We start from the raw sequence: 27,738 nt of genomic DNA on the forward strand, positions 1-27,738 counted from the left end.
ATCGTGCAGTTTCACACCGCGGGGTCAGCTAGTCTTTGTATCCCTGGCAGCCAAGAGCTCGTCCATAGGAAGCCATCCGCTTCGCTGCCGGCCCATGCACTCGATTGCCTGGAGCGAATCACATCAAGCCTGTTCCTCGGCAGAGAGCTTCTAAAAAATGTTCGCATAATCCAGGCTTGCAGAGAGCATTTATCCGGATGCGACATCTCGGCTACGGATTATATTCGGAGTTGAACAACAAAGCGACTGCATGGGTGCTTTCTTAAAAGGGTGATTGGCTAAGTAGCATGTAGCACCCGACTACTCCAGACTGATAATATTAAATTTATAGAGATACTCATATACCCTCAATAAAATCATGCAATAATCGCCCAAGAAATCTAATGAACAACAAAATAAAGATGTGCCATACCCCAGATCCCAAACACGGCTTTGTCTCCACAGTTTCTTCGCGGGCTCCAGGGCTCTTCCAGAATGCTTACGTAAGGAACCGCGACCTCGGTCCCTTTTTTTTTTGTTGATCGTGAGCTTCCCAACCAAATCAACATTTATTTCTAGTTCCTCCATCCAAGGCAACATCACCACCAATTCTCCCACGAGACCGACGAGAAACGACCCCGGTCAAAAATGGCCTCAGCCAAATCATCAAGCGCCCCGCGCTCCGGCTCTTCAGGCCTAACAAAATCCTACCTCTTCACCTACAACACCCTCAACCTCCTCGCCTGGGGCACCTGTGTCGTCTACACGGCCTCTCTCCTCCCAGCCCATGTATCGAACCAAACTCTCCCGAAGGTCTTCGGTCAGACCTTCTCCCCGCTACTGCTGGCCACGCAGTCCCTCGCCCTGTTAGAAGTTGTGCACAGCATTGTGGGCCTCGTGCGCGCGCCGTTCATGACGACTGCCATGCAGGTTTCTAGCCGGCTGCTGCTGGTGTGGGGGATCATGGCGCAGTTTGGTGGGGAGATTGTTGGTGCTGGGCAGGATACCCAGCTGGGTGATTATGCGTATCTGGGGTGTGTTTTTTGCTTGGGGAATTACGGAGGTTATCCGTTATGGATTCTTTGCTATTACCTTGTCTGGGAACTCGGTTCCTAGCTGGTGGACTTGGTTGCGGTAGGTTTTGGTCCTTTTCCTTTCTGACGAGGCTACTGTGTTCAATGGGCTGATGGGTTTCGCATTGAACAGATACAACACTTTCTACGTTTTCTACCCCGTTGGTATCTCTAGCGAGTGTGCACTCATCTTCCAGGCCCTTGGTCCTGCTGGCGAGCTGAGCCCGCTTTTCCGTTACCTTTTGATTGCGATTCTCGTGATCTATGTACCTGGTATGTTGTTCTTATGGGGTGTTTGTATTATCAGTTACTGACTACCTACTAGGTTCTTATATCCTGTACACCCACATGATTGCCCAAAGACGCAAGATCATGCGCGGCAAGAAGAGAGCTGATTAGACAGATTAGCCACCCGCAGCTCAACATGAACTTGAATAAACCGAGTGGGTAACGAAAAGATGACCTGAATCTATAGCCAGCTAATGCTCAAAGACAATTCAAGGGTCCATCATATTTAGGACCCGGAGACCCGATTCTCTACGTTCAAAAGTAGGACTAGGATGTATTCTTCTGAATCTGCATTCGTAGAAACTGGACTTTGCGTTCCGCGAATCTATGTTTAGCAACCTGTTCTAGATGTTAGCCAAAGGGACATGTGAAGATTCTAAGGTTAACTAAGTTTGGCAATATCAGACACTCCTGTTTCTCCACCTATCTATCACCTCATAAAGCATCGTCCGTAGATGTTTCTCAATGTCATGCTCTCGGGTTCATTTATAAATGACCCTGTGTAAAGCGAAAGCATTCGGAAAGCAATGTGACCCCTACAGGATCGTAAGGGAAGCAGGGTAGCTTCTAGCAGCAGAAAGCCTGGAAGGCAGTCGGCCCTGCTTTTGGGACGACGTAGAGAGCCACCCGTAAGATCAACTAATAGCAGATGAGGATATATGAATAAAGAGCATTTCTAGTACCTGAGACTGTCCAGGCTCCTACATGCAGGATGTCCACTAGGGAATCCCAGTTTTAGAACTCTTCCATATTCTGTAAAGGTTTAGTATTATTAAAATATCTACCTCTGCTCCCATTCAGCCTTGAACTGCAATGAACCGCTCCTCATATGCCTCTTATCCTGAGGAGTACTCAGTAGAGAACAGAAATCATCAGTGCGTCTACGAGAGAGATATATAAGGATAATACAGTGAATGGTATATTCGGAATGATACTATCATAAAGCCATCTATATATATTCATAGAGCAAAGAAGCAAAGATCCGCTAAAAGAGGACTGTCAATTTACTTAAACAGGCATTCCACGCTCAGTACAAGACATTCCCAGCGACTGGTAATAGGCAAAGAATAAGAAACCAGTCCCAAGGGCAATCAGGAGAGCATCATATTCACTATTACACTGGGCATAGATCTTCCTCGCCGGGGACTCGTAGAGTCATAGTATATCTTTAATTCGATTCTTCCCTAATTCGATTTCTTGGTCCCAGCCTGGACTGGGCGACCTTCACGGCGTAGATATGCCAGGTAGCCATAGCTGCCAAGGGCGATAATAGCAATAACGACGATGTTACCTTTTTACGAGAACCATTAGCTTAATACATTTTCAGAGTCATCACGCATAAGATACTTACTGGCGATGAATGCCCCGACCCCGCCTGTGGCTTCCAAACTTCCCTTTACCAGGTGCTGTAGCATCTTAGGAATACCGGCGAAGAAGTCGACAAAAGCCAGGAGTAGCTGATACCCCGTATCCAGCGCACTCTTAACCATAGAGAATATCACCTCGAATATGGAGGTAATGAGGTCCTTGATGGAAGTAATAATCGATGTCATTGTTGCTGTGACTAGCCCTGGGAGCTCTTTGTGCGACAATTGCGAGCGTCGTATTGTTTTTCTTTTAGTTTCTGAATTCTTAACAGTAGTGTTCTGCAGGTGGCATTCAAAATAAAAGAACACGTTTCCAATCCAGAGTGGCAAGTTTAGACTAAGACCAGTCTTTGTACGAAAGTGTCTCCTTCCACCCGATGACGAAATATGTGTATACCTAGGTAGAATTAGGGTTTGAGTGAATATACTGGCACACAGTAGGATTGGGGGAAATTGTTTCACGTCCTTGTTTTAGCGTCTGTCACCGGGTTAGTTACTGATCACCGATGACGTGAATTATACAATTCAAACTCCAGGTTTGGAGTGACAGGAAGTGGGTTTACCTGAGATCCAGCCGAATTATATCCTGTTCTACAATGTTATGACGTCATATATGAATACGATCAGATAAAGTCAACCCCCAGATTTCCAAGATCCAAAGGCTGAAAGGTCCAAGGTTGCTTTCTGGGTTCAATAGAAGGTTGTACACCTTACTGCTAATAGTTTTTGGAAGTATCGATTGAAACTAGGTGTGATCGTTATCAGTCACATAAATGTTCGATTACGGAGATAACAGTGATTTAAGGCAACGGGAAGAGCAGTTTGTATGCACATTGCGCGTAAGTTTCAGGATATAGCAAAAGTTACATTCGTTGGCATAAAAGTCATTCGCAAATATTATACAGTGAAAAGCTGTGTCCGTCTAGCACCTGGGTGCTAGCAAAAGAGGTATCTCATATTCCACAGCGGTTCAATTTCCATCAGCACCCGTTTACTGCTTAGCGGCCTCTACATATCATTAGCATTGATCCCATGCCACACGCTTGTTTGGTTTTGACAAACTTACCCTTGTGAACATCAGCCTTGGTGTTGTGGGACGCCTCGTCCTTCTTGTCGAAAACAGCATCCTTTGCGGCTTCAGCTCGGCTGCCCAAGCCAGCATCAGAGTCCTTGGCGACATTCTTGTTGGCCTCCTTTGATGCCTGAGCACCACCACCCTGGAGGGTCTCCGAGACGTAGTTAACGGCGTTCTAATATAAGGTATTAGTACTTAAGAAGACAGCCTTCATCCAAGACGATATGATGATGCGAACCTTGGCGGTCTCCATGATGTTGTTAAAAGGTTGTTGAAATGGGCTTGAGAGTCTCAAGATGTTTGTTGATTTGAAGGTTTGTGGATTGTATGATAGATGAAGTCAATGGCAGAAGTAGAAGGGGATACTTATACTAGATGCCAGTGTGTTTGGTTTAAGCTCTGACGTCATCAAACAAACAACTTTCCATGGAAGCGTCGACCAACTGTGGACGATTAGCCAACTTCCAAGGTCGGTGATGTAACGAAAGGGAGGATTACTTGTTCTTGCATGTCTTATGATGGAAGAACCCACTTATTGGTTTGACCTATTTTGTACAACAACGTAATTTAGGTTGGGGTACATCTTAGGTTTCCTTGGAATTGTAGGGAACAGATTAGTTCCCCTATGGTGCATATTAAAAATAGGAATTTTTTTATTTTGCGGTAAAGACAGGTCTTGCACAACGCGCATAGGGTACGTATTGACTTCACTGTGGACCTTGACAGGTACAGAGCTTCTCAGGAGATAGGTGCCATCACATTTCGAAACATTCATTCCTTCACTGGCGCTGTCTACAGTGACCAGATCCTATCATCCAAGCTGCGCGGATTGCTTATATCAGTGGCGATATCTTCGATCCATGCTTCGATATCTCGAGCAGAGAATTCATTGTCGCAGTTATGCACCGCATAGTCAAAGTCTCTTTTGACCTGGCTCTTTTCAAAGACTTCCACCCATCCTGCGTCCAGTGTTCTCATCTCATCAATGAATATATCGCGTAGAAGCGTGGTCTCGTAGTGCCACAGGTGCTCAAAGTACAGTTCATTTGGTTCTCCATTATCTTCAGGTCGATAGTCTCCAGGGACAGGCTTTGAGTGTCGTGGTCGCTCTTCTAAAAGCTCAGGATAGGAGCAGGCCTTCCATAAAGGCACCGCTGAAACACACTCCCAGTCTAAGACGCCAGTCAGTTCCCCAGTGTCATCAACGAGGATATTGGGTCCCCAGAGGTTGTCGTGGAATAACATGGACGGTTCTGAATCACCATCGTCCGTTGGGAAAACCAGAGGAAGAAGGGATTTGAGTTTGTCAATGATTTTCAGCGTTCTTGTAGCGTCTTCCACTTCAGCTTCATCGTCGCTATCAAGATCTCCAGCCGAATGTTGATTCAAAGTCGAATGACACTCATTCTCATTGCATAGAAGACGAGCGGTGATCCAGTCCTTGCTTGTGCGGAATGGGCCTCGGGGATATCTTGGTGGATACGTGAATCCCAGAAAAGCTGCATAGAAACAATCCGGCCCACCTCAGGTAAGGCCCCTGCTGGAGAACCTTTGTCAGACAAATTGAATAGAGGAACTCCCGAGTTCTTTCTCATAGGTGCGCTACCATCATCTGAAACGGGTTCCTTTGCCGGAACTGATATTTTGGTATCGGTCAGCTGTCTAGGGGACAGTATTTCCTCGCTAGATGTTGTTGGGTAGATATTCCCAATTCCGCGTAGTTGATTTCGAAAAAGGCAAGCTGAGCTTGCCGCAAGCTCCCTAATCAGGCGTGTCTTTAAATCAAAGGAAAGAGACTGCTGAATTTCACTGAAGGGCCTTCCAGGCAATTTGGTCATAAGCATCCATTCAAATCCAATCAGATTGTCTCGGGAAGCTTGGTAGGTGATAATTCTAGGGATTGGGAGGCTTGTGATGCGGCGCACCCAATCCATTGTTGCCACTTCACTCATGACTTTGTAACGTGGATCAACGGGCAGTGAGACTCGCATGATAAGCGTTTCATCATCTATGCTGACATTGTAGATCTTGTTGAATGCACCCTGGGCGAGTAAAGTCACCTCAACCGAGCTTGATGGCCGGAGCGACTGTACTGTCTGCTTTATAGCCCCAGTGTCAGGTTCAACAGTCCATCGGGGCTCGGAGCAGAGCGTTTGCTCCCACGCGAGACCATGAAAATCCGATTCCTGTGGTTTCAGCAACACCATTTTCGGTAGGGTGACTGTAGTATAGGGAACCTTGCTTTTGCCGCCGTTTTGCAATATGTTATGCAACTGGGATAAAAAATGTATTCCCCTTCTTGGATGCTGTGAGTATTGTAATTATATGTCGATGTATGAGCTGTAGCCTTCACTAGGGAACACGCTCAGAGCCTCATCCCTACCAAGGTTTCTGGAACCCCGCATGTGACGTATCTAGAAGGCGGTGTCTGAGTCATTTATAGAAGATACCCACATGGCAATATTCCAAGTTCTTCCTTCAGACAACATATATAGACTGATGCCTCAACCACCTGGACACTAGGCTATAGGCCTAGGTTGGTTAATAAGCACACCTATTGGGATACTGTATATACGGGCAGTTGAAGCCCCCACTCAAATAGAAGTATAGAGAATATAAGTCAACATAACACCATGTACGGTCGTAGAGACATATTTGCAGAGTACAAAGTAGACAGGTCAAATTCTATAGTGGCTAAGTTTTGAAGTGGAAAGGTGAAAGGATGAGAAGTGAGGGTGGAAAGCAATGAAGAAGGGTTGAAGAAGTAAAGTGGCAGGAAATATATCTATATAAGTTCGATTGGGGGATGGTCGTCCCCTATGGTCAGGCTGGAAAATGGTCCATTCTTTTACATAAAAAGGATCTACATAGCGGTAGGACAATCCTGGAGCCTGTCAGCGTAGTCTCATTATTCGTGGTTCATCTCTTTGTATAGACTAGAGCAGGCTTTCGTTATTTCTTCCAGGCCCCTTACTATTAGCCGTGCTTATATCAATAACAAAGAGCTTCCCCGGCTTTGGTTGCCAAAGCATTACTTTGTTCTAAACAATGGCTTTTTACTTCCTCGAATCTCCTTGAGTCTTCTGTTGTCTTTGTTCTTTTGAGATGTCCTCCATAGGGAATGGATACAGAGTTGAAAACAATGCAACAAATGATTTACGGTTGAAAGCCCATTGTAATATTCCATTCGAGTGCAAAGAGCTAACCAAGTACCAAGCAGTTAAATACTCGACAACTTCCACGTCAACTTCCGATATTCAGAATCAAGCAGCGTTCCGACTGACTAACCATCCAAAAATTCAATACTTCAGCAGACCAGCTTTATTTACCTTATTCGATCTTACCATCTTCAACATGCCCTCAGCTGAGCGTAAAGTTTTCGAGAACGAGACAGAGGCATGGGAAGCACTCGGTATCGTCGACCTAATTGGCGACCAAGCTTGCATTCTAGAGATTGTCGAGCGCGTCTACGCTCCTATCCACAACAAGTATATTTTTGATGGATACCTCCCTGACGGATTCTTTGAATCTGCCGAGGAAGAGCTTCTACTAGCGCTCCGCTGCTATCTTTGGGACGTCCCAGAGACTGTAACGGACCATGTACCAGATGATGATGAGCTTTGCTTATGTCTGTACGATCTTATCCGATTTAAGCGAGCCGATGATCCTGCGTGGATGCATATCTTGCCAGAATGGGACTTCTAACGGATACAGCTCATTGATGAATATCTATAGAGAGAAATTTCACTATCAATGGGACCAGAAGAGAGAGAGGCGAGGTGGGATTGACACAGACAATACAATATTCACTGCTCCAGCCCAATAAATAGAACGATTAGTTTGAGATTGGAACCAGTCGGACATGATGCAAGTGATGTAGAGTTGATTATTTCTGCTTGATTATATGGTTTCCCAAATACATTGATTTTTTGTCGTTTCTAGAAAGACCCAAACAATTGCACTTCCCTTCTCCTGTAGTGTCTCAAATCTAAAAATATAACCTCAGCAGCCTCTAGATATCAGACTTCCTCTGCCAGTCGCTTACCTAAACTGTCACTTTTGGAAGTAGTCCAGGCACTGTAAGCTAACATAATTGCAGTTAGAGACAGACAATAATGTAAATTCAATAAGAGTAACAATAAAACACTGAGTATTCTAAGTTGCCGTCATTGTTTCTGACACCTCAAAGGGTATACGCCAGTTATCCACCAGTTGGCAAGCCACATAGACTAGATTCAACAGCTATAAAAATTAAACAACCTCATAACAGAATTCATCGCTAACCACCACTCGCAACAACAAATAAATCCACCATCTAGATACATGCAAACAAAATCATCATTAGTCCAGCCATACCATAACCAACGAGAACACAGCAGACATTCAAAATCCCGCATCTTTTCCCTCTAAAAGAACCAACAATGATACCGAAGCGTAGTCGTAAGCGTCATATCATAAAATCGTAACCCTAATTAAATCCTCCCCAAAACCTTCCCCCAATCCCAATCCCAACCCTAACAGGCCTACTCCCCTCCACTCCAACTCCCACCCCGCGACCGGTCACTCCCACTCCCACTCCCACTCGCAGACCCCAAAGAAAGCACATCGTCCTCACGAGCAGGTTTCCGTCCCACGCCAATCGCAACACGCATCCCTGCACTGCGCCGCCGTGCTCATGTCCCACGGGGTACATGCCGTCGTTGACGGAGAAATTGCGGCAGATGAGGTAGGCGCGCATGGCGGCGCTCTCGCGGGCCAGCGTCTCGTTGCTGCAGATACCGTCTGTTCGGTACTCGCGGTTGTTGACGCGCACGGTGCATGTGTATCCGCTGTTGCTTGTATAGGCGTTGTAGATTGGTTCGGGCCAGTTGCGGCGGCGGCAGAGGCCTGGGGTTGGATTTGGTTAGTTTGGTTTCTGGATGGTGGGATTGGTTGGATTGGTTATATTGGAGTGGGGTGGAGGGGTAAGGGTAAGGTCTTGCGTGTTTGTTTTTCTGCATTGGGTGTTTGGGATAGGGTGGCAGGGGAACGGGTTTGGGGGGATTGGTTTGTGTTGGCAATGATGTATGACATGCATGGTTTTGGGAGGAGGTGGTGAGGAGAATGATGGCAGTGGTGACATACTGGTCAGGTAGAGGATATAGTACATCTTGGGATTTGGACTAGACGCAAGCTGGAGAGAAGGACGGGAAAACTAGACAGGCGACGGACGACGGCGTTGCCACTTGTCCAACTGCAACGAATTGCGACGATTACTCGGAACACATTGGATAGATTTGGCTTGCAGGGAGACGGGTTTAGGGCTGAGGCTGAGCTGCTAGGTGGTGTGCAGTCAGAGGATATGCGGATTGTGATGCCCAACGGCGTTTGCTTTGCTAGCAGTGGGGAGGATGTGCTGGCGTTCCAAACAAAAGCACAATTATAATATTAGTAAAGTCCAAGGGTGTCTAATTCAAAGAAGAGTGAATGAAAAGCGAGGGTGAAAACAGTAGAGAGAAATTGAGAACTAAATCAAGATTGCAAAGGAAATATTGGAAAGATGCCACACCCATATACAGATATACAATTTTCTAGAACCGACTCCCCCTCCTCCGTACAACAGGGAAAAAAAGAAAAAGAAAAAAAAAAAAAAAAATTAATGAGGGGAACAGAGCTGCTGCTTGCCATATACAACATACTCGATTACTTCTGAAAAACAGGTGGGGCTTTTGCATTGATACCTTTCCCAAGTCATACCGTGAGCCAGCCGGTGTACACAGTACCAATAGAGAAGGGAAATGGTTGCAATTGCGACAGCGCACAAAGAAACCGGGAAAAAAAGAAGACATTTGGTGTCAATGCAGATGACCTGAAGAAGAAAAAGCTATTAAACAAAAAGTCAAACTACTAAGATTCTAATACCCACCGTTGAAAGATGGAGGGTTAAAAAAAAGCAAAGTCAAGTATACAATAAACAATAATAAGCAATAATAGTAAACAATAAACAGAGTATGTTGTATAGTAAACAATCAAACTCAAAAAGAGACCCTAGGACATGGATCTGGAATCCGGGTATAGACTACTTCCACCAGGTAAACAGAGTACAAGAAGAGAAGAGAAGACGATAGATGCATGCAAGCGCATTGGACCTCAGAAAAGGCCCCAAAAAACCAAAGGTAACAGTAACTCAAACGGATGTTCGATGTATTTCGTGTGCCATTTTCTCGGCGGGTTTACTGATGCGTTGGCATATCTCTTTGCCAGTAGAATTGAACCGAGTCTGAGGCACCGGGAGTCACCGTGAGCTGGCTGGTTGTGCCCCTGCAATTCGCCGATCGAAACATAAACATTCTCGGAGACTAAGGGAGACCTTGTAAGCTGCTTGCAGAAGGTAATACCTGAAGATTATGGATCCCAGTATCCCGGAGTGATTTAAATGAAATAGCGCTATAGTGGTGCTACACTATACTATACCTAGGTACTCTGTACACGGGTCGGTTTTTTTCGCTGACATTGGTTGCTCAGAATGATCTCGTTCATTTTTGGCCCCGCAGACGCATTAGAGAAAGAACAATTAAATTTGCCGCCCTTATGGATATCGAGACGCGGTCTGCAAATGGTGATTGGAGCCAAGGAGGGGCCGTTCATGTTGTGCAGAACGCGTCTGAAGAGGGGTCAATTGCTTGTGAAAGGGTTATGAGTCAATGAAATAGTCAATAAACTACCTAGGTAAGCAAAGTAGAGAGGGGGCAATTGGAACATCCAATATCGGAGAATGGGAAAATGCAGGCGCCGAGGAACTTGAGTTACTCGACAGGCATCGGACGCAGTGATGAGCTGGCATTGCAGTGGAGAAAGGCGTTGGATTTATCTGCATATTCTGGTATTGACGATTACTTTTGCCCTCTTGGGCCTCGTGCAGCTTGTTCATTTTGGTGGCAAAAACACGTTATGATGTACATCGTAGTAACAATTTCATATTGATCGGCGAGAATGGCGGGACAAGTAAAATCTTCACCCGCGCTAAAGAACTTTTTGTGAACTTCGGAAAATCGGTGAAGCTGCCAGCACAAAAAAACTAAGAAGGAATTGGGTGCTATGTGCTATGACCTATGTTGTAGAGTCATACTCGGGCCCCGAATCCAACCCCTTGCGTCTGCGTCTCGTTCACAGCATTCTCCTTGGCTCGGTCGAAAAGAATCATCCTCGTGGCTCCCATGCCATGACCGCCGATATGGCCGCGGGGCTTGCAGTCTCAAGCATCCAAGACTAATCATGCATAATGCACTTGCTCGGAGTCCCTGGTTACCAATGACACCCTGCTTCAATCTACTAAATTGTCGCGAGACTTTCCGAAGAAAACCTCATCCGTCGTGGCGCATTATCCGTGTCTCCTTTCTGGTATGGCGTTGGGTCACGCCCCTCCAGACTAGACAGTGAGAGGCTGGGCCTCGGACCAGAGCCGCATTTGCTCCGCGGCTTTGTGCGGTATCACATACAAAGGGTGCATTGGCTCTAGCCGATCACCCCTTGAAAACACATTGGCCGGATCACGGCTCGGTGAAGACTTCCAGGAAAATGAGGACGAAAAGTTGTTGCTTGCGACACTCGAGTCTGTCCGGTAATGATGGTTTTGAGCCGCGCTCAATCCTGCCATGACGTAGCAGGTGTGATATGAATCGACATGTCTTGGGTCATGGTCAGCTGCACGTGTAAAAAGAACTGTCACGGATAGGGGTTAACATACTTGCCCGGTTTGTCACGGAGACCACCGTCGTTTCCCTGACAACATCCAAGGATGTATCGGGTTAAACCTTCGCGGCTGAAAAGACTGTTGGCTGGTGGCTCGGTGCTATCCGGCTTCCCCTCTAGAGAAGATTCAAGCAATGGCCAACACCCACCAACCCAATGGCTGTAACATCCATCCACGAGCTTATTTGTTCGTCCGGAAAGACCACCTTCTGGGGCGGACTGGCGTGCAGACAACCACGATACTAACATGGGAATGTCCATGTGTCTGTCAGGAACTATTAGCATGCGAGAACCAGAGAGGGCATTCCGAGCTAGAGTAGCCTCGCACCTGTTGAAGATCTCCTCGGGGGGGTCCCAAGATAGACAGACATGCCAGAGCACAGAAGGCGTATGCGCCATGGGCCTCCGATCCAGGGCTACCGGAGATACCTCCTTCAAATGTTTGGCCTGAAGGCGAGTGTCAGCACATCTCAAGGCTACTATAAGGCAAACCACCAGTAACTCATACATCGTGAGAGATATTCAGGAAGACCACTCGTCAGACTCTCCAATCCAGCCTCCCGCGCTTGAGAGCCCGGGCAAGCGTCAGCGGCAGGTCAAGTAGCGAGATAAGAGTCATAGCGCAGTATGCGCCACTGTATTAATGACATGTCAGATCTTGCATTGGGGAAGGGGAATGGGATTACGAGCAAGCGCGTGCTCCAGTCCTGGGGTTTCACTTACCGCACATCTTCCTCCCCGCCCTCGCAAACACGGAATCCCCCGTCTGGCTGCTTCAACCGGCCAATCCATTGCCACCTGGGAAAGCCAGGAACTGGGTCAGACGCACAGGATCACACAAGACGTACATGCAGCAGAAAGCTGCCGGTGACAACTCACATCGCGTGTCGGTCCACCAATCCGAAGGCTTCCTCGCCTCCAACCATAGCCAGTGATAGAACGGCTGCATAACTGCCCGCCAGGTGGGATGTCTGGCCATGGCCGCCGCCAAAGCCACCGGTGCGGTTCTGCATGGGCCGAAGCGTAGTGATCACACTAGAGAAGAAGAGGAATGTTCAGAATGGCATTCTTTTCTTTTTTTCCATGTTTCACGTTGTACAGAAGAGACGATCCTTTCCAATCAAGGTACATCTCCTCCAGACCTCCGGAGGCTCTGTCTCCATCCTGTGGATATATGACAGATAGAAAAAAGCAATTTGGGAAGAACGAGGCGGGGAAAGGTAAATAATATAAAAATAAAAATAAAAAAATAAAAATAAAAAGCAAGGATGTAAACACTTGAAGCACTTGGAGCATGCACGCACCGTTCGCGAAATCGAGTCGTCTCCTCCCCTATCATGGCCAGTCCCGCCAACGCCCAGTACACAATCCACGGGCGGCTGGCGTCCATAGCGACGAACCCCTCGGGATAATCCTCGAGGGCATCGTAAAGGTAGCTGATGTGGAGATCACGTTGCAGGGCGGGTACGCCATGGTCGTTGAAATCCTTCTGGGTGCTGTGGATGCCTTTCAGGAATGGTAGGCACTTTTCCAGGGTCGCATTCTGCAGATCGATGGTCTCTGTGATGAGCGGGTCGCGGATGGGCGGCGGCTGCGTGAACAAGGCCGGGATCCCCGGGCGCGGTTTGGAGTCAGATGGGTTCATGGCTGAAGTCTTTGGAATTGATGAGGTTGGACGGTTGGGTTTTTGTGCGTTCGGAAATCGAACTTTTCGTTTCCCGAGCGGCATCAATGGGATTTGAGTATTTTGTAGATTTTGAAGCTCAAAGAAAGATAAATTGAACGATCTTACTATTGTTCTGTAGATATGAATGTGAATGTAAAATAGAATTCTTTGTTTTCCCCACTCTCGGGTCATCTTTGACCATCTCAGTGACCATCTTTGACGACATCACAACATGTCCAGGTTTCACTGTATTTCCCTATCTTTTCGAGTCCTGGATTATCCTGATTTAGCTAGAATCAGACTTTCTCGTGGGAGATGCATATCTCTCGAGTATTACTCCGTGCTCATTGAAGAGCTCCTGCATGTCACAAGGACCCAACATAATATATATGTGATGGATCTCACGCCATGCACGCAGTATATTGGCTTACATGACACCCTTGCTGCATGTGCCCAATTATTCGAAATAAATCTTTTTTTAAGAAAAACTTCGACCTGTCCGATTTCTTGTTTTGCCATATTAAGGCTAAGGCTCAACAAGATTCCAAGGTTTCCACATAGTCCGTGCAATATACCCGAGCACTATTTTACTATTTTACTATCTTACTAGTACGGAGTACTTAATTTATTATTTATTATTTTCCTATTCTCCAACGGGGAACAACTGCATCAGCATCCTGAACTGGCCCACTAGATACATTTGAGGTATGGCGCATTCAATAAGATACGAATCACGGGCATATGGTGGACAGACGGGGAGCTGATTGGATCTGATTAGGAAGGACTCAACCAATTTTGGTATTTGGGATATTTTGGGATATTTTGGTATTTTGGCATACGGACATAACAGGATGTCAGATCTCGCCAATTCTTATTGCCACGCAGTGATACGCACTGGGTTTTCTTTTCCCCCACTGATCTTCCGGGTTCGGGCTCACGGGTGATTTGCTAATAGTAAGGATCTCAGTCAGAACCTAGGTAGAGAATAATAGCATATATATGTAATAGAGATATAGAATAGATATACGGAATAAAGATATAAATTAGTATATGAAATAAGAGGTAAAAAGGGAAAAATAAGAAAAAAGGCAACCTTTCCCATTTAGGAAAGAATTCAATAAATAGGGAGATCATGGGACTTCCCGGTTAATCGAGAGGACCTCCAGGGTTTACTCTATCTCCTCTCTCCTCTCCGAATCCCTCCTAATCCCTCCCAATCCCTCCAAATCCTATCGAGATCAACGCTACTGCACACTAATTCCCGTGGCATTAATTCATCACTCACCACTGGATCAACGTTCCCTCCACGCCATCAGCCAGCCTCTCCACTCTCCACAATCAACTCCCCTAGCGCATTTCTTCGCTCACCGCTGCTTTGTCCCCCCCACCGCCTCACTTTCCCTCTTCTTCATGGTTGTGTCACCCTTCTGAAGAAGGTCCTCTCGTCCAGGCTGGTCCTTTCTTCCCCTTCTCTTTTACTTCCCCGTGGTCGTTTTTGACTCCAAAAAAGTCATGTCCAATGTCGATATATCAAATGATGGCCTTATTGGCGTCGATTACGACTCCAGAGGCTATCTTCAGCATCAATCATGGCCTGTCGCAGTAGATCAGGCGCCCCCACGGTCAGAAGAGGGCCATGGTCTCTCCCCGTTGCAAACTGGCGGTCACCCTCTGGAACAGTCGGTGACCCAAGATCCAAATCTCATGGTCGACTGGCACTTTCAACCACTACACACCCCTCACCACCACCACCACCACCTCTCATATTCCTCCGAAGACCCGTCCTCAGCGCCCCAGTTTACCACCAGTTATGGCATGCCCATGCAGTCATCCCCCGTCGATCTCATGTCCGGCCAGGGCCAGATGAGCGCCGGCTTGCTCGATGGTCCCTATCTGCCGATGTCGGCACCGGTCGATATGGTGCCATTCACGTATCAGGACTTCCAAGCGGATCTGATGGCGTTCCCCAACGGACTTCCGGATGTTTCTTATGCCCCGCACCCCGTCCTTGAAAGCAGCTCGCCCACCGACACTTATCTGGAGGTCCGTTCCCTGTCCAGCAGCGACAACGGCTGGAGTACTATCGACCACCGCCGCTCTCTCGACTTTGGTTATCCTGAACAAGGCGTTTTCGTCAACCCCACCCAGACACTGCACGACCGCAGCCTTTCCGAGTCTTCATATTCCACCTCATACGGCAGCTTTGTGGACATCACGAATCCGATCGGATCTCCCGGTTCCGAGAACAATATGGATTTGCCTTGCTATAGTCACCATGGCCACGGACACGGACACAGTCATAGTCATAGCCATACTCACAGCCATAGTTACAGCCACAGCAGCTCCATTGGAATCCATGGTACCTCCCCGACAAGCAGCGCAATTGTCCTTCGTGACCAGTCTTCGCCAGTGTCTCGCTCGCCTTCCGCGGTCAGCCCCGTCGGGATGGTACGGCCAATCCCCGTTCCGATCAAGAAGTCAACATCCCCTGCTCGATCGGCTGGGTCTTCTCAAGCATCTGCCTCACCGCCGAGCCGGAAACCGTCCCGCAAGAGCCCCATTGCTGCCAAGACCGCCGAGACCAAGGTTCGCAAGCAGTCCCAGACCGGCAAGCCCGAGACCGAGAAGCGTGTGGGCAAGAGAAAGGGGCCCCTGAAGCCCGACCAGCGTAAACAGGCCAGTGAGATCCGGAAGTTGCGCGCTTGCCTGCGCTGCAAGTTCCTCAAGAAGACGTGTGACAAGGGCGAGCCTTGTGCAGGATGCCAACCGTCGCATGCACGGTTATGGCAGGTGCCATGTACTCGCATTGATATCAAGGAGATTGGCTATTTCATGAAGGACTGGAAGGCGGATTATGAGCGCCACATTACCATGGGCTTCTCTGTCGGCAACATTACCGGATTCTCGGACCAGGAACGCACTTTGTTCATCACCCACGGATATGGACAAATCCTGCCCATCAACGCCCGCGAGGTCTATGTCCGTGACGAGCAGTGCTTCACCGTTGACTGGATCGAGACAATGCAGCGTGATCCGACACAGTACGAGGTCGAGACTGCCAAACTCTCCGCTGGTATGGAGGGCATCTCGCACGCGATGCTGTCGGATTACCTTGACCGCCACATCGACGGCAATGGCACCTTTGAGAAGTTTGTCGACGATTACTTCGAGGGCACTCCTTTCCTGACGCAAATGCTGAAGACTGCCTTCCGCTTTTACTTCCGCACCAAGCTGCCCGTTATCCGGAAGGCACTCAAGCTGGTGGTTGCTTACAACCTCACCATGCATGTCACCATGGTCGAAGGCATTGGCGAGGAGGAAGGCTTCCTCGGCAAGATCGAGAACATGGGCTCCAAGTTCTCCGGCAAGACCATGGCCCCTGTCATGATCAACTTCCAGATTAAGTGTGCCATGGCTAGCATGTGGCGTGAGCTGCAGAAGGATGTGCTGGAGGAGCTGTCGTCACTTTACTCGAGTGTATACAGCGGCGACAAGCTGAAGAACTGGCCGACCATCTTCATCCTGGCCTCCATTCTGCTGGCCGTGTGGGAGGAGATGCAGTTCGACAGCCACTACCGGACACCAGACGCGGCTGCCGTCGACAAGTTCTGCACGGACATGGAAACCACCCCGGTGGGTGTCATCGTCGGACTGTTCCAGGCCATCTCACAGAAGCTGCCCCCGTTCACCGAGTGGGACTCGCAAAAGCACCACCAGCTGTTGTACTCCAACCAGGATGTCTGCAACACCATGACTGAAGTCCGCCAACATGTCGAGCAACATGGTAAGAGACAAGCTCTTCCCAATCTTCCACTTTTGATATCCGAAACTAACTCCACCTTGCAGAAACCTACCTCCGCAGCCGCAGTGCCACGAAATTCAATCGTGGCGACTTCGATTGCCTTTCAAATAAGTTTGTGTCGCGACTGGTCATTCGCGCCAACTAGACAACGACCCCGATGCGCAAACGCATTATGATGATGATATTACCACGACTATCGTTTCCAGCGAGTACAGTTCCGCGATTTCGTTTTGAATGCTAAATGATAACGAGAATATGCGAATCATTGTCGTGACGATGTGCGAGCGCATCTATTTCCGCTCTTTTGACGAAGAATCCGACGGGTCCCCCCTCCCAGCGAGGTTCTACCCTTTTTTTGTATTGTTGTTCCGAGCGAACCGACTTTCTTTTTGATCTAGCTTTTTATGAGCCGTGTTGCTTTTTTTTTTTTTGGTCTTGCCTTTTGTCATATTTACCTTTTCATTTTTTCCCTTTATTATTCTCTTTTTTGGTATTTTTTGGTATTTTTTTTGCTCTTGTCTTTGGTGTATACCTTTCTTCGCATAGCTTTGTCTCCAGCGATGAACGAGGATCACGAATGTCATGACCGTGTACGGCCGAAGGTGTTTCTATTGTTTTGTTTTCATTTTTGTTGGCACTTGGCACCCACCACGGAACAGGCCAACAATTCAAGTTAAAACAGGGCCCTGAGAAAGGGTGTGCAGGCCGTCTTATCCCTGAACTGTCGCATTCTTTGTGGTGGTTGACGCATATCTTCTTGCCGGGAAAAACGGCGTCGGGAGGGATATTTGCGAAAGCGTTTTGTTCATACCGGGCTTTATGCTCTATATCTCGATAGTTTTTAACTCTATAACTTGAATTCTTATTTTTTATTCTCATTGATTATTGAACTATAAAAAAAAGGAAAAGACAGCGGTGAACCCGGATCCGGCTTTGATACTAAGTTTGGAAGCGGGTACTGGGTACCCGGGAGACCGCAGCAGTTGCCGCGTACAGCCCCGTACCCTGTACTTTCTAGTCACTAGCGTCTCCATTTTAAGGTCCCACCCCCTCTTTTGGCGATAAGCAACATAACGTCATCACTTGGACAAAGGGGACTTGATATAGGAGAATACCTAGGTAGGAAAATATAGGAAAAGATATAGAACAGTGGAAGATCATGGAAATCTTAATAATGTTAATAATAGTCTATTTGTAGGACCATATCCAATGATATATAAGTTTCGGAGTTTTCCAGGTGGCGTCAAATGAAGTGATGGGCTGTTCCCAGGCACCCCATTTGACTCATCCGGCATCTTCTGGCATTTACCACGGCGTCACCTGCGCCTGACTAAGACACCTCGCCCCCTCATCCTTCCAAGGTTTCCTACATAAGGACGCTGTTTCCCCTCTTCCACTTTCTCCCTTCTTTCAATCCACCATTCTCCACAGCTCGCTTCACACTTGAGCATCCTTCTTTTTAAATCAACGTCTCAAATAATAAAGCCCATCATGCAGATCTTTGTCAAGACTCGTACGTTTATCCCCTTATCTGGCCTCAACGCCGAGAGATGACCTCTCTTGCAGACTTCAGCCCATGAACATCCTTGCTAACATTCCTTTGTCTCTAGTCACTGGCAAGACCATCACCCTTGAGGTTGAGTCCAGCGATACCATCGACAACGTCAAGTCGAAGATCCAGGACAAGGAGGGTATCCCTCCTGACCAACAGCGTTTGATCTTCGCCGGCAAGCAGCTCGAGGATGGTCGCACGCTTTCCGACTATAACATCCAGAAGGAGTCTACTCTCCACCTGGTTCTTCGCCTCCGTGGCGGTATGCAGATTTGTAAGTGATTTGTTCTCTCACAGCCTCATTTTCTTTTCACTAACATTTGCCACAGTCGTCAAGACCCTGACCGGAAAGACCATCACTCTCGAGGTTGAGTCATCTGACACCATCGACAACGTTAAGTCCAAGATTCAGGACAAGGAGGGCATTCCCCCCGACCAGCAGCGTCTTATTTTCGCCGGCAAGCAGTTGGAGGACGGTCGTACTCTGTCCGACTACAACATCCAGAAAGAGTCCACTCTACACTTGGTTCTCCGTCTACGTGGTGGTATGCAGATTTTCGTCAAGACGCTCACTGGCAAGACTATTACACTTGAGGTCGAGTCATCCGACACTATCGATAATGTGAAGTCCAAGATCCAAGATAAGGAGGGCATTCCTCCCGATCAACAGCGTCTCATCTTCGCAGGCAAGCAGCTTGAAGATGGCCGTACACTCTCCGACTACAACATCCAGAAGGAATCCACCCTCCACCTTGTCCTCCGTCTTCGTGGTGGTATGCAGATCTTTGTCAAGACTTTGACCGGAAAGACTATCACGCTAGAGGTCGAGAGCTCAGACACTATCGATAACGTTAAGAGCAAGATCCAGGACAAGGAGGGTATTCCCCCTGACCAGCAGCGTCTTATCTTCGCTGGTAAGCAGCTGGAGGACGGACGTACTCTTTCGGACTACAACATCCAGAAGGAGAGCACCCTGCACCTGGTGTTGCGTCTGCGTGGCGGCCAGTAATTGATTTACGATTCTGTTTTCTCAACTTCGATAGGTTCTACATGACCTGCATGGCGTTTGGTCGGTTTTCGAGGCTGAGGCTTCTTTTCTTGCAATGTTTCCCGAGGACGGCTTCTCTCTTTTACTTGCCCACATTATCATCACGGATATGTGATAGATAGTTCTCTACAATTCACTCTAGCAATATTTGCTAGTCTTTACCTAGCATATCATTTCATTGTAATGTAGTTGTAGATGGGTAGTGTCTATTGACAGAAATTGACGTAGTATGGTAAAAGTCATCAACACAAACATCTTTTAAGCCTCCGACATCACAGCAGGGCACTGGACACATGCAAGTCCCCCGAGGCCATGTAAGTGGCTCATCTGGGCAATTTTGTTCAACCACACCAGTTCTTGCCACCTCACCTTCCCAACCAGAATGCGCCTCAGAATCTCGATATTTTTGCCTCTTTGCCACTCTCGCGTGCCAGGAACTACTTGTGGCGGAAGGCGTCGAAGCGGGCGACAATAAAATATTAAGTAATCATGCATCCTTATCGTGATAACACGACTTCCTCTTTCGACAGTTCCAACCACCAGTCGCAAGCTCCAGAGGATGCGAGCCATCATCCGGCATGCCCGCTTACTTCTACCACCTTAGCTTGCAACTCCTTTCCCACAGCCTATCTGACGCGCCGAGCTCACAGGGATCCTCTCTGGCGCTACAATCCGCATGGGAAGCTCTCCAACCATTCCAACAACGGAGCCGGCCTTCACCCTCCAACCGCCCATCACCCGCAGGGGATAATCAGACCCCACAAAACCCAGGCCACACTTTGGCGCATCGAAATAAACCCATATCCACCCTCTCCACCCACACCGCAAGCACCCCACCGCGAACCATTTACTCCGCCAGCACTTCTCACGACTCTAACAGCTCTACTGGCTCCTCAACTAGCACCACCCCACTTGAAGACGACAAGCGCTTCGGCGCCGTCTCCATCGAGTGCATTGACATGGTCACCCCAAAGCATCCGCCCAAACGCACCTCGAAGCGCGGCTCCGCACCCACCACAGAACCAGAGAACCTCGTCACCGCAGGCATTGGAACTGACATCCTAGGGGGTCTCCATACAAAAGGCCGGTATATCCCACTCGATTACGAGCTTGCCGACAGCATCTGGGGAATTGTACACCTGTACCGCGACTCGCAGGAGACGCCCTACCTCGGAAATGACGATGAGTACCCCGCCTATCTGAAGGGCTCCTCAGCTGCCGCCCGCCAGCCCGGTGAGCAGCAAGCTACGTTGAGGCAGGGTCTGACCGGTGCAGCGGATGGTAAACAATCTGGGACGAAGGGTCTTGCGGAATATCCTTTTCCTGAGACAAGTTCTTCCACTGCACAGTGTCCTGATGAGGATTGTACGACACTATGTATTCTCGCTGTGCCGTCTTATCTGTCGCCGCCGGACTTTTTGGGGTTTATTGGACAGAAGACCATGGACGATGTTAGTCACTTCCGGATGATTAGGACGGCACGTGCGAATCGGTACATGGTTTTGATGAAGTTCCGGAGTGGGCGGAAGGCGAAGGAATGGCAGAAGGAATGGAATGGGCGTGTGTTTAATAGCATCGAGCCCGAGACCTGCCATGTGGTTTTTGTGAAGACGGTCGAAATCCAAGTCGTGGATGCCGCAACACCATCTGCTGAGAATGGCGCTGTCTCTAACCTCTCAACCCCCTCTCGGCCCCCGGTATCCTCTACTGGACAAGCAACTCTCACCGGCAAACCTCTTGCACCACCTACACCTGCTCTAATCGAACTACCAACTTGTCCCGTCTGCCTAGAGCGGATGGATGAAACCACAGGGCTTCTGACGATAAACTGCCAACATGTCTTCCACTGCACCTGTCTCCAAAAGTGGAAAGGCACCGGCTGCCCCGTATGCCGATACACACCAGACGACTACCGCAAAAGCAACGCCTCGCTCAAACCAGACGAAGAACCTCAAGAATGTAGCGTCTGCCACTCAGAAGAAAACCTCTGGGCCTGTCTAATCTGCGGCACGATCGGCTGCGGCCGCTACGACAATGCCCACGCCTTCGCCCACTGGAAGGAAACAGCCCACGCCTTCTCTATGGACCTCACATCCCAGCGTGTATGGGACTACGTAGGCGACGCCTATGTCCACCGCATCATCCAAAACAAAACAGATGGCAAGCTCCTCGAGCTGCCCGCAGCAGACTACAGCGCCCTCGATCCACCAGACTGGGGCGACGCCGTCCCCCGCGAGAAACTAGAAAACATGAGCATCGAATACACACACCTCCTCACCAGCCAGCTTGAAAGCCAGCGCGCGTACTTCGAAGAAGTCGTCGAGCGCGCCGTCGACAAAGCATCGCAGGCTAGTGCTGCCGCCGCCGTGGCGGAAGTCAACGCTTCCAGCGCCACATCGCGTCTCGAGGAATTACAAGACAAGTACGATGTTATGACGATTGAGACGCTGCCGTCACTTGAACATGACCGCGCCCGCGCGGAGAAAAAAAGCAGAGAAATTCGAGGCCCTGGCGCGCTCGTTTGAGAAGGGGTTTCAGGAGGAAAAGGCTATGAATCGGAATATGATGTTAAGGTTGGAAGGTCTTGCTAAAGAGGTTGACGGGCTTAAGGCTGCGAATGCGGATCTTGCTGAGCAGAATCGCGATTTGACGTTCTTTATCAGTGGCACGCAGAGGTTGCAGGGGCAGGGTGAGGATGTTGAGCAAGGAACTGTTTCTGTGCCTGAGCCGTCGTCTGCTTCGAAGAAGAAAAGGAAGGGGAAGGGGAAGAAGTAGTTTGGTTTGGGGTTAGGGAAATTTTGTGTTTACTTTTGCTCGGATTGGAGTGAATGGTCTAGGGTTGTCCACGGGTATTCTTCTACTGCGTCTCTAATAGGTTGGGTGGTTATATGCATTTAGCGAGGTGTACTGCGTACATTAGAAATGAATTAATGAATATGAAGTTATGAAATATCGATATGCAATGGAGTACAATAGTCAAATAGTATACAAATAGCTCAAAGCAATGCAAGTTTAGATACATACACACCTCCTGCAAAATCATCTAAATCTCCTTCCTAACAGCCCAGAAATAATTCCCCCAATCCTCACTCCCAGGCACCATCTTCCACCCAATCCCAGGAATATAAATAGCACCCACACACTTCCACCTCATCCCCTCCGCAATCGCACTCCCACCCCTCGAAACACCCGTATCAGCAGCCCTCATCAACCCCTCCTGCAACCACCCCTTAACCTCACCAGGGTTGACAAACTTACTCCACTCATGCGTCCCACGCGGCACAACACCAATCGGCCACGGCGCTTCGGCAATAACCTGGTTCAGGATGAACGACGGCAGCGTCCGCGAAATAGTAGATCCAATTAGCCACCCGCCGGGCTTGAGCGCGCGCAGACAGTTTGTCAGGAAGCTTAGCGGTGTTGAGGTTTTCGGGTCGATGTGCTCGAGTACTTCGAAAAGGGTTACGACGTCGTATTGTGGAGCGGGTTGGGTCGAGGGAGAGCTGGGGTTTTGGGTCGAAGCCGCAGTCGAAGTTGAAGCGGGCGTTGGAGTGCCAGCGTTGCCGGCAAGTACATCCTCCAGCGTCGTGTTAAGGTACTTGAAGCGGCCGGTGCGCAAGTGTTCGTGGACGGTTGGATCCATGCGCGCGTGCTCGCGCGCCATTTGGATTAGGTCCGTTGAGGGGTCGATTGCGGTCATTGAGGCGGCGAGGGTTGGGGTTGGGGCTGGGGCGGTTGGGTCGAGGGGGATTGTGCGTGCGAGGGACTCGGCGAAGATGCCGCCCCCGCAGCCTACGTCGAGGTAGTTGAGGGTTGCGGAGGAGGGGGTTGAGGTTGAGGTTGAGGTTGAGGTTGGGTTTTGGCTTGGTGATGAGGTTCCTTCTGCTAGGCAGGAGGCGATGAATTCGTGACGGAGGGGGGTTCATTAGGTGCAGGATTCGGGAATGGCCCATTGGGTCCCACCAGGAGCTGGCGAGAGCGGAGAAGTGGGAGAGTTCATCGGCGGAGACGGAGGATGTTGAGTGTGCGCGGGTTTGGGGTGATGCGGGTGCGGAGAGGAAGTGGTTTGGTGAGGGTCTTGTTGAGCTGAGGGCTGAGCGGAGGGTTCGGACTGAGAGAGGGAGGGCACGGGACCGGAGGGAGGCCATTGTGTAGGTAATGGTGTTGGTTATAGGTGAGATTTGAGCTTCAACGGAGAATTGGCTCCGGGTTTTTGTGCTCTAATGAGCTTTGGTCGATGCAGAGACCCGAGGATTATCTGTGAGGAAGTGTTAATTGTAGACATACAAGGGGCGTTGAAAGCAATAGAGAGCATACTAGTGAAGAATATCCTGAGCAATTGAGAAGAGAAGCCTTGGAAGTCGCATGAAGCTGATCACCAGATTGGAGATTCTATGTGAGACAAACATGCCAAGACAATTTGTCTGCCATTCACGAGTTATGAGCTTCCTTCTCGACGACGAGGTACATCAACTACAATGGCCATGGATTTGATGCATTGAGTCATTGATCGTGTTCTACAATTCTGTTGTTCTTCCATATCGTAAACAACCATCTATAAAACTCCACTTGGTATCACAAAAACAAAAATAAAAACCGCATCACAAATTCAATACAGTCGTGCCCATCATCGCAAGAGACAATCTTCGAAGCCCAGTTCCTGCAGCACATGCGGATGAGGAGCTGACTCGGCTTGTCCATCAACGTCATGGATATCAATATCCTGCGCACTGGCAGCGTAATCCCAGTCATGCTGGCCAGACCATGAAGCCAACTGATCCGGCACAGCAGCGCCGAGTATAGGAAGGAAATTTCCCGTTGTGATGTTGCAGTCGAGTCCAAGCACGGTTCTGCAACGATCCAGTAATGTAGGGAAGAGGTATGAGGGCGAGCCGCGAATCTGAGACAGAGTGTGAAGTATACCCCACAGCAACTCGTTCGGGTCAATAATCGACTCAGCCAATCTATGGACGGCTTTTGGTCCAAGAGATCTCGTCACATCGGCGACAGAGGCTCCTAGATCAAAGAGTTTTTGTTCCTATAACATCCAAATCAGTATACAAACGAACAACTTAATCTCGGATTAACCTACCATTCCAATCCCATGCGCATCAACAGCCCCCTGTGATGCGGCACCAATCACGCTCATCACGGATTTACCCACCATCACGGGGAGGTGGAATGGCAAAACTGCGTCATCACGCGAACCAGGTTGTGTGGCATGGCTCATAGATAGTTTCCACATCATCGTCTGCAGCCACTGTTGCGTGATCAAGATATCAACCTGCTGGATCTCAAGGACTCCCTCTAGGGAAATAGCCTTGCATAGGCTGGATTGGATGGCGGAGGTTGGCGGTCTCTCCAAGATGCCATCTCCACCCCCGGCGGACATCCAATCATATAGGTTCGGTGTGAGATTCTCAAAAATGTTGATCAGGTTGATGAATCCATAAGCCAGGATAGGATCTTCTGAGCAAAGGACCTGTGGCTTGTGAATAGAGCTGCGCAACATAACCGGCTTCGCTTGCTGGAGAGCATAACCTCTGCCAATTTACAAATCAGCTCCATTCCAAACCATGGTCCTTCATAAATCGGCCGACTCACCTCTCTGTGATAAACAAAAGCCAGAACACACGCCGTCTTTCCTCCGCCTCTTCAGCCTCATAGTCTGCATACGTCGACTCGCGATGCAACCCAAGTGTGAATGCAAACGAGGTCGCCTGGCACAAGAAGAACCAAGCTTGATCCTGGCGATCAAGATTTCCATACGAGGCAAACAAAAAGAACGAAGTCAAAAGCGACTCCGTGTTAAGCTCTTCCAAAACATCGCAATCCCGCCGTGCCCGCACGGCCTCCGAAAGAAGCTCTTCCCCAGACATTAACGAGTGCTCATCCCCGAAACTCTGCAAACGCGCAGGATCCGGCACAGGCGTCGCCCCATCCAGCTTCAACTGGATATGCGTAGCCGCACACAGCGCTGCCAGAAGCGCATACCGCTGCGCAGACAGCTGCCCGGGCTGATGGCAATCCAACCGGAGCTGGTCCGCGCGGACCACCGGCATAATCGGGAACAAGTACTTGAGGTAGATATTGACATGGACAAGCAGAATCTGGGGCGAGAGACGGCGGGCGACCGGCCTCGCATAGCCATGACCATAACCAATGGCGGATTCGACGGTTGAGTCCGTGGAGCCGGGAGAGGAGACGAGGTCCGGGGGCGGCAAGTGGGGAAAAGTATCCGAGAAGTCCTGGCCTGCGAATTGCGAGTCTGCGATTATAAACCCTGGCGAAATGGGCGAGTTGAATTGGTAGTCCGGAATCTCGCCGGTACCGGCGTCCTCGGGATACTTAGTCTCGGGAGGGTCTTGTCGGGATGAGAGCGGGTGGATCGGGGCCAGGGGATACAGAGTGCGAAATTTGGGGCCCTTGCGACGGAGGACATCGCTGTACGAGCAGGAGAGAAGTAGCCGTTGACATTTGTCGCATGGTAGTTCACGGGAACATTTTATTTTGCGACGGCGACAATTGTCGCATGCTTGTTTTGGCTTGGACTGTTTGGTCGACATTGTTGGATTATTGCCAGGTCTTTACTAGACTCAGCGGAGTTGAGTTCATGTTAAGGTCGAAAGGTATAAAAAAAAAAGTGCGATGGTTTCATCCGGGGAGTTCGGCATGGCCCATTTTAATAAAAGAAAAAAACACAAACCTGGGGAAGCGGGGGGTGAGGAAAAGGAAAAAACCCCGCCAGAGCCCCTGCGTTAGAATTGCCCAGTGTGCTTCATATTCTGATCTTAATTCGCATTGGCTTCCTTATGGATATTGCTATTCTAACGACGCTTCTGGGTTAGGGCCATTTCTCTCGGGCCGACTTCTCTGGCTGTCTACGTTACCCCTCAGCCTTCGGACTATAAAGGATACAAGACATCACCTAGATCACCAAGATCACCATGAAAGTTGACTCATTCAGTCACTACTCCGTACCCCCCAAATATCCTTATGATCTTCTGCTGATATTGCATGGATCTCAATCTCGGGCCGGAAGCAAAGGACCCTCTTGGCCAAGTACGGAGTACTCCGTACCCACGGGGTCATTACGGCACCAAGTCGGCTATGCTTGGCATCTCCATATTGATTGACAGGGACACGAGAATCGAATATGCGGGATTTTCCTGCCGGTCAACCGTTTTAGTATTTAGTGGGCACTGCTAGGCTACCCTGAGCATTCATCTCCGCTTCGCATTTCACAATTTGATATCCGATCCAATCAATTTCTTCAAGCTTGGTCTACATATAGCCATACGAGTATAGATTTGGATCGACAGGGTCGTGCATCCTACCAGTGCCGATATGGGTCTATTCTCGTATCCTTCTCGGCTTCCCGAAAGTACGAAATGGGTGCTCCTGTGTTGTATATCATGAGCTTGAAGCGCATAGTTCCACTATGGTATGGTTTGTACAGTTTAGTCGAGGTGGGACTGTTGAGCAGTTGAATGCCCAATTCGAATTTAAACTTCTTCAACCAGTTGAATACTGTTCCTGCGAGAGTCCCGAAGTCCTAAAATTACTCCAAAATCCTTTGAACGTCCGGGCATCCTGTAGTTATAAGGTTCTCCACCGGAGAGAAAGGACTCACTGCAGCTTGCCATATGGAGGATTGCAATATCATCCGCCACTATAATATCTAAGCAGGATTCTGTATATTGATTACAGGATCAGGTACCCTGTAATCAATATAGTACTATTATTGGAGACGGGCATTTATCGGACAACTGGCCAATCAGCAGCAATGGCCTGATCTATTGTGATCGGCATTATAGAACAGACCGGATTAATTATTATCCGCATGAATACTCTACTTGTTCCTGTTCTCATCACAGTCTCTATTTCAAACTCTACCACTTGTTCTTCAGTATGAATACTGTTGTATAGGATTCTGGAGTGGAATTTGCCTCTTCTAGTAGCTCCGGGACCTCTTTTATGATATCTGGATCTTAAAGAACGTAGTCTAAAACGAACCTATACCCCTCTTTGGTGTACATCGTACATGTAGGTTATACAGACCTATTAGTGGACTTCGGGTCAACGTAAGGGACCTCTCTCCTCTCTGCATTCTACACAGCCCAGCTCTCGTTAGGCTGAAGCTAACCAACCCCGCAA

At 48.8% G+C, this 27,738-nt stretch overlaps 11 protein-coding genes across 11 annotated transcripts; 4 read left to right on the forward strand and 7 right to left on the reverse strand.

Moving 5' to 3' along the window:
• Positions 1-627: 627 nt before the first annotated feature.
• On the forward strand, positions 628-1,451 carry N7519_003705 (protein tyrosine phosphatase-like domain-containing protein; the record flags this gene model as incomplete). Its single annotated transcript, XM_057290483.1, has 3 exons — positions 628-1,013; positions 1,186-1,325; positions 1,378-1,451. 3 exons carry the CDS (start codon positions 628-630, stop codon positions 1,449-1,451), a joined length of 600 nt encoding a protein of 199 aa, XP_057151685.1.
• Positions 1,452-2,524: 1,073 nt separating this feature from the next.
• On the reverse strand, positions 2,525-2,893 carry N7519_003706 (uncharacterized protein; the record flags this gene model as incomplete). The annotated part of the gene is made up of 2 exons (XM_057290484.1): positions 2,525-2,631; positions 2,692-2,893. The coding sequence occupies 2 exons, from the start codon at positions 2,891-2,893 to the stop codon at positions 2,525-2,527; spliced, it is 309 nt and encodes a 102-aa protein (XP_057151686.1).
• An 805-nt stretch (positions 2,894-3,698) lies between these two features.
• On the reverse strand, positions 3,699-4,035 carry N7519_003707 (uncharacterized protein; the record flags this gene model as incomplete). Its single annotated transcript, XM_057290485.1, has 3 exons — positions 3,699-3,715; positions 3,774-3,957; positions 4,021-4,035. The coding sequence occupies 3 exons, from the start codon at positions 4,033-4,035 to the stop codon at positions 3,699-3,701; spliced, it is 216 nt and encodes a 71-aa protein (XP_057151687.1).
• A 539-nt stretch (positions 4,036-4,574) lies between these two features.
• On the reverse strand, positions 4,575-5,989 carry N7519_003708 (aminoglycoside phosphotransferase family protein; the record flags this gene model as incomplete). The annotated part of the gene is made up of 2 exons (XM_057290486.1): positions 4,575-5,242; positions 5,266-5,989. The coding sequence occupies 2 exons, from the start codon at positions 5,987-5,989 to the stop codon at positions 4,575-4,577; spliced, it is 1,392 nt and encodes a 463-aa protein (XP_057151688.1).
• Positions 5,990-7,136: 1,147 nt separating this feature from the next.
• N7519_003709 (uncharacterized protein) lies at positions 7,137-7,487 on the forward strand (the record flags this gene model as incomplete). Its single annotated transcript, XM_057290487.1, has 1 exon — positions 7,137-7,487. One exon carries the CDS (start codon positions 7,137-7,139, stop codon positions 7,485-7,487), a length of 351 nt encoding a protein of 116 aa, XP_057151689.1.
• A 574-nt stretch (positions 7,488-8,061) lies between these two features.
• Positions 8,062-8,931, reverse strand: N7519_003710 (uncharacterized protein; the record flags this gene model as incomplete). The annotated part of the gene is made up of 3 exons (XM_057290488.1): positions 8,062-8,097; positions 8,398-8,669; positions 8,907-8,931. 3 exons carry the CDS (start codon positions 8,929-8,931, stop codon positions 8,062-8,064), a joined length of 333 nt encoding a protein of 110 aa, XP_057151690.1.
• A 2,259-nt stretch (positions 8,932-11,190) lies between these two features.
• N7519_003711 (CAAX farnesyltransferase subunit beta RAM1) lies at positions 11,191-13,158 on the reverse strand (the record flags this gene model as incomplete). Its single annotated transcript, XM_057290489.1, has 7 exons — positions 11,191-11,449; positions 11,509-11,778; positions 11,842-11,960; positions 12,058-12,148; positions 12,237-12,311; positions 12,393-12,548; positions 12,818-13,158. The coding sequence occupies 7 exons, from the start codon at positions 13,156-13,158 to the stop codon at positions 11,191-11,193; spliced, it is 1,311 nt and encodes a 436-aa protein (XP_057151691.1).
• A 1,533-nt stretch (positions 13,159-14,691) lies between these two features.
• Positions 14,692-17,126, forward strand: N7519_003712 (Zn(II)2Cys6 transcription factor domain-containing protein; the record flags this gene model as incomplete). Its single annotated transcript, XM_057290490.1, has 2 exons — positions 14,692-16,963; positions 17,026-17,126. 2 exons carry the CDS (start codon positions 14,692-14,694, stop codon positions 17,124-17,126), a joined length of 2,373 nt encoding a protein of 790 aa, XP_057151692.1.
• Positions 17,127-19,874: 2,748 nt separating this feature from the next.
• On the forward strand, positions 19,875-22,356 carry N7519_003713 (putative RING and UBP finger domain protein; the record flags this gene model as incomplete). The annotated part of the gene is made up of 3 exons (XM_057290491.1): positions 19,875-19,895; positions 20,112-22,003; positions 22,065-22,356. The coding sequence occupies 3 exons, from the start codon at positions 19,875-19,877 to the stop codon at positions 22,354-22,356; spliced, it is 2,205 nt and encodes a 734-aa protein (XP_057151693.1).
• Positions 22,357-22,624: 268 nt separating this feature from the next.
• On the reverse strand, positions 22,625-23,729 carry N7519_003714 (3-demethylubiquinone-9 3-methyltransferase; the record flags this gene model as incomplete). Its single annotated transcript, XM_057290492.1, has 2 exons — positions 22,625-23,444; positions 23,494-23,729. The coding sequence occupies 2 exons, from the start codon at positions 23,727-23,729 to the stop codon at positions 22,625-22,627; spliced, it is 1,056 nt and encodes a 351-aa protein (XP_057151694.1).
• Positions 23,730-24,208: 479 nt separating this feature from the next.
• N7519_003715 (putative C6 transcription factor (AmyR)) lies at positions 24,209-26,147 on the reverse strand (the record flags this gene model as incomplete). Its single annotated transcript, XM_057290493.1, has 3 exons — positions 24,209-24,619; positions 24,674-25,124; positions 25,186-26,147. 3 exons carry the CDS (start codon positions 26,145-26,147, stop codon positions 24,209-24,211), a joined length of 1,824 nt encoding a protein of 607 aa, XP_057151695.1.
• Positions 26,148-27,738: the final 1,591 nt, after the last annotated feature.

Source organism: Penicillium mononematosum (genome assembly GCF_028829835.1).
Source record: "Penicillium mononematosum strain IBT 11891 chromosome Unknown utg000002l:1.0-8112719.0:1.0-8118358.0, whole genome shotgun sequence".
NCBI lineage: Eukaryota > Fungi > Ascomycota > Eurotiomycetes > Eurotiales > Aspergillaceae > Penicillium > Penicillium mononematosum.